This window comes from Protopterus annectens, chromosome 2.part0 (assembly GCF_019279795.1).
Source record: "Protopterus annectens isolate FY-2018-M chromosome 2.part0, PAN1.0, whole genome shotgun sequence".
NCBI lineage: Eukaryota > Metazoa > Chordata > Ceratodontiformes > Protopteridae > Protopterus > Protopterus annectens.
This window is the reverse complement of record NC_056728.1, coordinates 1,863,589,300-1,863,597,738: the sequence shown is the minus strand read 5'-3', so window position 1 is coordinate 1,863,597,738 and position 8,439 is coordinate 1,863,589,300. Positions and strand designations below refer to the sequence as shown.

The following is an 8,439-nucleotide window of genomic DNA, read 5'->3' as shown; positions in this document are numbered from 1 at the left end:
AAGATTTGTTGACTAAGAGTGTCTCATGGGTGTAAGCATATATCAGAACCATGTTAGACCAACTATTAAATAACATTATTAGGCATGCACAGGAAAAATATGACTACAATATGTCCAAACAGCCTGTTTTCTCTTGCCCTAGTAAGTCCAGTCCAGTATAGAACATGCAATAGTTCTGCTTAAGTCAGCAATACAGCCTGTGAATGATGTATATTATGTCCAGGCTTCATCTTGTTTGAACTTTTGGGGGTCTATATTTTCTCTATTGCTACCTGCATGTGTTTTGATATAATTATGAAATTACATACGTTTTTTTGGGTACAGTGGTCTGGAGAAATACACATGGACTGATGTTGCATGTGACTTTCCTGCTTGGGAGAGGCAGGTGTCATAAAAACAAATGGAAACAGTTAGCCTGCCCTACTCAATATTTAGCCACCATGCATGTGGCTTAACTATGGAAAAAGTACTAAAACTTTTCATGGGTACTGGTTCTGATCTGTGATAGGGATGTGAACTATGTGATTTCCAGATGAATTTGAAAAACAGAATCAGAAATAAAGTTCCAAATGAAAGTGTTCCTAGAGGGGAAAAAGCCTTGAGACCTCATATTCTGGGATACTTTTAATCAATGTAATCAACTTTCAAGTCATACATCTCAGAGAAAAGGGAATGTGGAGAATTTGTAAAGAAAGCATTATTTGAACTTACTGGCATTCACAGAGATGTCATTTGTAACCAGTATATACTGTTATGGGTATTAGTCCCAACAAGTCAGATCCTGTCTATAATGGCAACACAAGCCTGTTTGCCTCCTTGTATGTTTGCACTTTTCTAAATAAGTAGAAACAACAATCTGTTAAATGTTAAGATGAAGGCCCTCATATGGATGGGGAGTTGATATTTCTAGTCCTGGGCTCATTTACATCCTATTTGCTGTCCTCGGCCACTTACATTGTGGCAGCAAGTGTCTTGATCTTAAAAAAAGGTGCCTAAGTGTTCAGTGATAGCTGTGTTGTGACAATCAAGTGTAAACAGACTAGTTGTTAAGGAAGGACCATAACTAGTGATGTCCAAAGAGATTATGGTTTCATTCTGTCTCTGGTAAAGCAGCTCACATAAATATAATGTGTCGGAATAAAAAAAAATAATGGCTAATTTTAAACGGTGACTATCAATTCTAGTAAGTATGTATCTGCATCTTGAGTCTACAGTGTACAAAAACTAAGTATGTCTTTCATTGATGAGCGATGAAATAATTTATTTATTTATTTTATTTATTTACCGGGAAAGTCTGACTGGATACATGTCCATTTTCAGCAGAGGCCCGGGGAGAAAAGCTCCAGAAAAAGTACAGTTACATAAAGACAATAGAGAGAAAGATTGCAAGTACATGTAAATATACATAGTTCAGTAGGATACAAGCATACATTTGAATAAATGCATTCATATGTAAGGTGCTAACATACAGACAACAGGTTTGACTTCGCTTAAGGTAACAAATATTGAAAATTTCATATTGGGAATTAGGTCCTTTAATAGTACAGGCTCAGTTAGAATAAGAGTAGACAGAGTATCCACAAATTGCAGGTAGTAGTTAGTCTGGGTTTAAACAGGGACATTGCCATTGTGTTTGGAGGTGGTGTTTGAGGCTTTTTTTGAACAGGGTTAGGGAGGGTTGGAGAGTGAGTGTGGCAGGTAGTGAGTTCCAGGTTTTACCTATTGAGTTGGCAAATAGTGAGTCCCCTGCCACATTTGTGCTCTTGGACATTTGCACCAGCAGCTTGTCAGCAGAGCGCAGGGACCTTAGGTTGCTATATGGTTTAGTGATATCGTTTAATGCAGGGGTGCATTCAGGTTGGTATAAAACCTTGTGGGCTATAATGAGTTGGTTATATTGGACCAGGCTAGGCCATTCTAGCCAACCGAGTTAAGTTAGTTTTAGACAATGGTGGGTCCTATGGGGTGTACCTGTGGCGAACCTGGCAACTTGGTGATAGCATCTAGCAAGTTTGGTGAGAGAAGCTTTATTTAGGTTAGTGTAAAGAGGGGGAGCATAGAGTAGGGTGGATAGTAGGTGGGATCGGGCAATAGTAGTTCTTGCTAATGGGGTGAGAAAAGATTTGATCCTATAGAGGGAGCCCAGATTTTTGTTAACAGATTTGATTGTTTGATTAACATGGGAGTCATATTTTAGTTAATAAATTAGTGTTAGGCTTTTATAACCTCAGCCTTAGAACTTTGATCAAACATATTGTCAGAAGCCTAACATTGGATGTAAATGTCAACTCACTTTCCAAAAGGATTATAATGAATTAGGATAACACTGATTACATGCAGTACTCAGGATGAAATATCTTGGTTATTAGGCTTGTAGAGACAGAAGATTAAACAAGTTTTATCTCAGCTGTACTTGCTACGTTGCATTGAAAGTGTTTTTTTAGTATCTAAAGGCTCGTCTTCGTGTTAGAATATCAAAACCTTTTCATTCATTTTTATTACCAAAGATGTACAGGTAATGCAGAACATCACAACCATTAATCTTTTGTGCATTACTTTTCATATAACTTAAATGTAAGTTATAACATGCCATCCCCACCCCTATCTCAGGTCAGAGTGAGAATCTTGCCTCTAGTTCTGTGCTTTAGAAGCAGTCTGGAAAATTCCTAAATACAAAAATAATAAAAATAAAAAATCCTTTACACACGTGGACAAAAGTGCTTAATGACTGTTATTAAACTGTTCTGCTTGGTATTCACTGCTTTCTGTTTTATTATTTTTTTTCTATAGTTATTTCAGCTGGTGTTCTGTTTTGTTGGATAGTTGTTCTAAATTTCTAAATTACATTAATGCAGAAGTACTGTAAAAAAGGAATCTAGGGTAGCTCTCAAGAAATGAGATGGTTTAAATCAGGCACAAGAAAGTTCAGTGTGAAAATAAAGACTGCAATTTGAATATCATATCAACAGATATTCTCACAGTGCGAACTTGCTGCATTCTAAATGACCTGAGACAATTACTGAGCTACCTTTTGAATAATATATGTATCTGCCTAACCGATTCTCTTCTCTTTAAAATGCTTTCTACAATGACAAGAAAATACATGCTGTACCTACACCTCCATCTCTGTCCTCCCCAAAAAAAGTATAACATTTCTGTGGAGACCAGGATGCAACTTACATACAAGATGCTACTTATAACTTATGTGTATAAAATGTTATTTTCTTCCAGTGTACATGTGAGCCTCTCTTACCACCCTGAGACAAGGGAGGGAACACAGAGGGTTATCCAGGTGCCAACATTTTGTCAACATTACAGGAAGGAGATTATAGACTTTTTTATCTGAGCATGCCCATGATGTATGGCTCCTATTTTCCCTGGCAAGGAGCGTAGGATTTAGTGCCCAATCCCTTATTTATGTTGCCCATCTAACAATGGGAGCCAAAATATTCCCACGGCATGATCAGGCATTTAAGTGAATGAGATGCAGTTTTACCAAATGACTGCCCTCCAGGCTCAATAAGCTCATAAACAAAGTAAATGGGACCCAGCATAGCAGGTGACACATTCCATTTCATTATGCAAGTCATGTTTACAAAGAAATACTGTTTCAAGTTGTAAGGTTTAAAACTGGGGCTTATACTTATGGAAAAAAATGGTTTAACAAAGGACAGTCTAAAAGTTTGTACACCACATTAGGACTTTTTTAATAAAATGAAAAAAAAGGTAAGGATCACATGCCCCATCTTTAAATACTGAAGAAGTACTTCAAGTTGGCAAACAGTAATCCTGAAGCTCTTTGATACACAGCAAGAATTTCATCCAAGTGAATAACAGTTCTGCTGGTGAACCATGAGCTTCCTGCTCTGTGACCTACTACTCCATAATTAACATTACCTCCATGAATTGTCTAAGAAGAGCTGTAGAAGCATTATTTACATGCATGTGAATACACAAACTCATACATACACACACACATACACACACACACACACACACACACACACACACACACACACACACACACACACACACCCATGCACATGCACACACACACACACACACACACACACACACACACACACACATGCAGACTCAAACACAAACACGCACACACACACACACACACACACACACACACACACACACACACACACACACACACACACACACACACATGCACACACACACACACACACACACACACACACACATGCAGACAAACACAGACACACACACACACACACACACACACACACACACACACACACACACACACACACACACACACAGACTGAACAGACTGTCACACGGACACACATACACATTAGTAACGTGGCTTGAAAAGACATCTCAGTTCTCAAACTCTCTAAAATAATCAACAGCATTTCATAGAAAGAAGTATAAAAACAAAGAATGCAAAGCTGTATCTCACGGTAAATAAATAACAAACAAAAAACTGGAAAGCTTTGGAATTACCACTGAAACTGATCACAATGTTATTCTGTAGAAGTCATCTTTTTTTGGTAAAAAGCAAAATAAATCACAAAGAGCAACTTCTTCAAGTGGGCATATAGTATCTAAAGTATTAGAAATGGTGTTAAGAGAGCAGTGTAATAGAGATACCTTATTACTGATGCTATGAGGGTTATTTGACATGTATTCTGTCTGTACACCTACCAATTAATAATTCATGCATAGAAAACAGGCAAGGTTAAGCAAGAAAAAGCCCTCAGACTTTGATGCCCCATTTTACGTACCATCTAGGGACAGCAGCGAGTCAAAGACCTTGCACTGTACTTGGCCAGTACTTTGTGAAGCACATGACATCCACAGTCCCTCATACAAGCCTACTGCAGTGATGATGGCATCCCCAGCATAGGACGATTGCTTCCACTGGGGTAGTGCAGTGGTTGATATAATGCCAATCCAGCCCCCCAGGGCTAAGAAATAACCCAGCAGCTGGAACCCTGAATTAGCCATAAAAAGAAGGGAGTCAGGCAAACAGTCACTGCCTCAGTCTTCGGACTTTTCACAGCACGTTGTTCAGTTAACTTTACGAAGATTCTCCCAGTCTCAAACCTTCCCTCTCCAGATTATCCCAACGAACAAAGCCTCCCTCATGGAGAAGAATTTGTTTTCTTCTGTTTCCAGAGTAACTTACAGGTTGCTGTGTCCCATGGAGCAGGCCTATGCTATTCTGAGCAGTCAGAAAGATTTTAGGAGCCCAGGTTTAGCTGCAGGGTTCTGAGGAAACAGCTACACGTTCACACATCACTAGTTCAGCAGGACTGGGGGAAACACAACAGCACTAAAAATTGCACACACACATATACACACACTCACACACACACAAAGCTTTGATGTGTCTCCTGGCTGCAGAATGTGAGGGGGCAGGCTCAGTCAGTTAGTGGAATTTAATAGCAACACCCACTGAGGGATAAGCAAGTTCTTCTTTCATTCTCACACAGGGGAGCTGGGTAACATACAGCACAGTGTTGCTGGCTGAGTGAGGTTTGTTTAAAGAAAGTAAAAGACTGTGGGGCATGTATTTTTTCTGTGTCTGCCTGCTGCCATCAGTGTTTTTGAGAATATTTAGCAATGCATTGTTCTGAACTTGGAATGTTGCTGGTGTGTTACCTTTTTTCTTTTTTTTCTTTTCTTTTTTAATCAGATTACTTAGCTATAAAACATCGTTTTCCTTCTAAGCAAAATTTGTCTCATGGCTAGCAGGCATAACACTGTAAACTGAGTTTTTAATATATATATATATATATATATATATATATATATATATATATATATATACATACATACACAAACACACACACACACACACACACATATATATATATATATATATATATATATATATATATATATATATATATAAAGAGAAAGAGAGAGAGTTATCAGCATATAAAATAAAAAACATACAAACATATTGAGCCAAAAGAAAACTATTTCTAGTGGCATCCTGCGTTGGTTGCTGTTTATTCACAAGCGCATTTTTGTTTAACAAAGGATCCTTACAACAGCTCCAAATGGTTTATATGACAAAACTGATGTCTTCAATAAACCCATGTTGCACAGCACTGAAACACTTCATTTAGGAAAGTCGGCAGTATAAGAACAGCTGCTACTACAGGTATTTATCATGCACCACATTTCAAAATAGTAATTTGCTGGGATTTCTCTGCAATACTTTTTTCATGCTGTATAGCTGACATAGGGGAGATGTTCAGTATGAAACAAGAAAGGAAGAACATTTACTATAAGCTTTGAAATTGAGAGCAAAATCCAAAACTGTGTGGCAAACACGATAAAAACTGTTTAATGCTGTATAGCAATAACATAAGGCATTAATTTTAGCTATGAAGCTGATATGCAGTTTATTTATTTATTTTATTTGATAAATTTGTTAAGCTGGTAAGCCCATTAAACATACTTCTCTCCTTTAAGGAATAACGCTGAGATTCAGTGAATTTCTAAGAGTGATATTGTTTGAAATGGAAGACTAAGAATTCAAAACCTCTCTCCTCTCTCTAGATATATCTATATATATATATATATATATATATATATATATATATATATATAAATATCCAATTGTATATCAAATACATCTTTGACACATTACTAATGGATTTACTGCACATCACAAAGTCAAATGGCATCAGAAATACTCAGTCTAGGAACCTAAACCTCTTCTACAACATCAACAGAATGGTTTGGAGTGATAGGTATATTTCGCAGAGGATACCATTGCTGTGGAACAGACTCCATATCTACATATAACAAAGTTCATTACTGTCCATTTTCAAGCAGATCTTCTTATTACCTCAAGACTACCCCTGTACTACTAATGGACAGAGGCAGCTCCTAAATACTTTATCCCATGCATGGGTCCCCTCAAATTATCTATGGTATGATTCCATTTATTCTCATTTGGAGTAATATATAATTATCAACCATGGGATGGGTAAGAACACTCTATAACCGAATAGGATGGATTATTTTGAGTACAAAAAGAGAACTTGGTTAGGTTTAAAATGACCCACAAGGGTAGCTAGCCTAGTACTTACCTATGAACCCATAAACCTATAAATGATGTGCTCACTAAGAAATCATTAAGTAATAGACATATAGTTTATGACTTAGTAATCTCCTAGTCTACACATCCTTTGATACATTCAGAATATTTATAATATAGTTACAATGAAATTAGGATATATATATATATATATATATATATATATATATATATATATATATATATATACACACACACACACATAGATAGTTGCAGTACATAACAGCAAATGCTCAAAAGAGTGAACATACTTTTTTTCTGTTCTGGTTATGTATGAGATCGCAGTACAACAGGGTCTGAGAATTTACCCTTCCATCTCACTACTGTGAGATGTTGTAGTTGGTATATACAGAGAAAGGGTAAATTCCCACTTCCCACTTATCACAAACACACACACATTGGCAAAGACAGCGACACTAATGCATGCAATGTTTGATATTCTGAATGGTCTACAATACTGACTGCAACTACATATATATATATATATATATATATATATATATGTATAAAATATTATATATTATATATAGAAAGAGAGAGATAGCCAGACCTTTATCCTCTGCCCTGTAGTAAGTTTTTTCATCTGCTTTGGGCTTCAGTATCCATGGAAGTAGTTTTATACTCCCACGTGAAAACATTTTTGGATGTTAATATCTCTGCACACTCTGGCTAGACCCACATTGCATTGACCTGTTGCTTTTCTTACTGACTAGATGACAATCTATAAATGGAATGCTGTCATGCCCTCAGTGAGAGGCAGACCTACCTTCTCATGGTAGTCCTTTCTTCCCACAACAGAATATTCTGATATAACTAAATCACTAGCACTACAACAAACAATGCAACTGCTTCTGCTACACTTATTGTCAATTTTTGTGCACTTGGATAAGTCTCTGATAGTGCTGGGATTTAAGGCAGCTTATGTCACATAGTGATATTCGTTCATAGTTTCACAGATTAGTACTAGGTTAACTGCCATTGTGGGCCATTTGAAGCCTAGCCAGTTACCCCATGTTGTGTCTTTCGGCTTTTAGGGGTCGCCACAGCAGAATTCCAGTCCGCTAATGATTGGCAGTAGATTTTTATGTGCCGAGTTGCCGGCCCTGACGCACAACCTTCAATGAAGGTACGCCCATTCACACATGTCTCCACACAGAAGACACTCTAGCTGAGAATTGAACAGGACGTCTTACTGTGAGGTGACAACGCTACCGCAGCACCACTACTATAGTCAGTTACCCCATGTGAGAATGAAATCCTGCACCTTGTGTCTGTCAGGTAAACACTTTAACCATTATGCCAACCTCCTCATTAGATTTACACAAGCTGGGTCAGCTGTAAAACAC

General features: G+C 37.4%; 1 protein-coding gene across 1 annotated transcript in view; it reads right to left on the bottom strand.

The window, feature by feature from the left end:
• The window catches only part of CLDN19 (claudin 19), a 162,496-nt gene extending 157,120 nt beyond the window's left edge, over positions 1 to 5,376 (bottom strand). Inside the window, exon 1 of the mRNA XM_044061894.1 lies at positions 4,761 to 5,376. Coding sequence (XP_043917829.1) covers positions 4,761 to 4,983 — 223 coding nt within the window. The 5' untranslated portion in view covers positions 4,984 to 5,376. The remainder of the gene's footprint in view (positions 1 to 4,760) is intronic.
• Between the last annotated feature and the right edge of the window lie 3,063 nt (positions 5,377 to 8,439).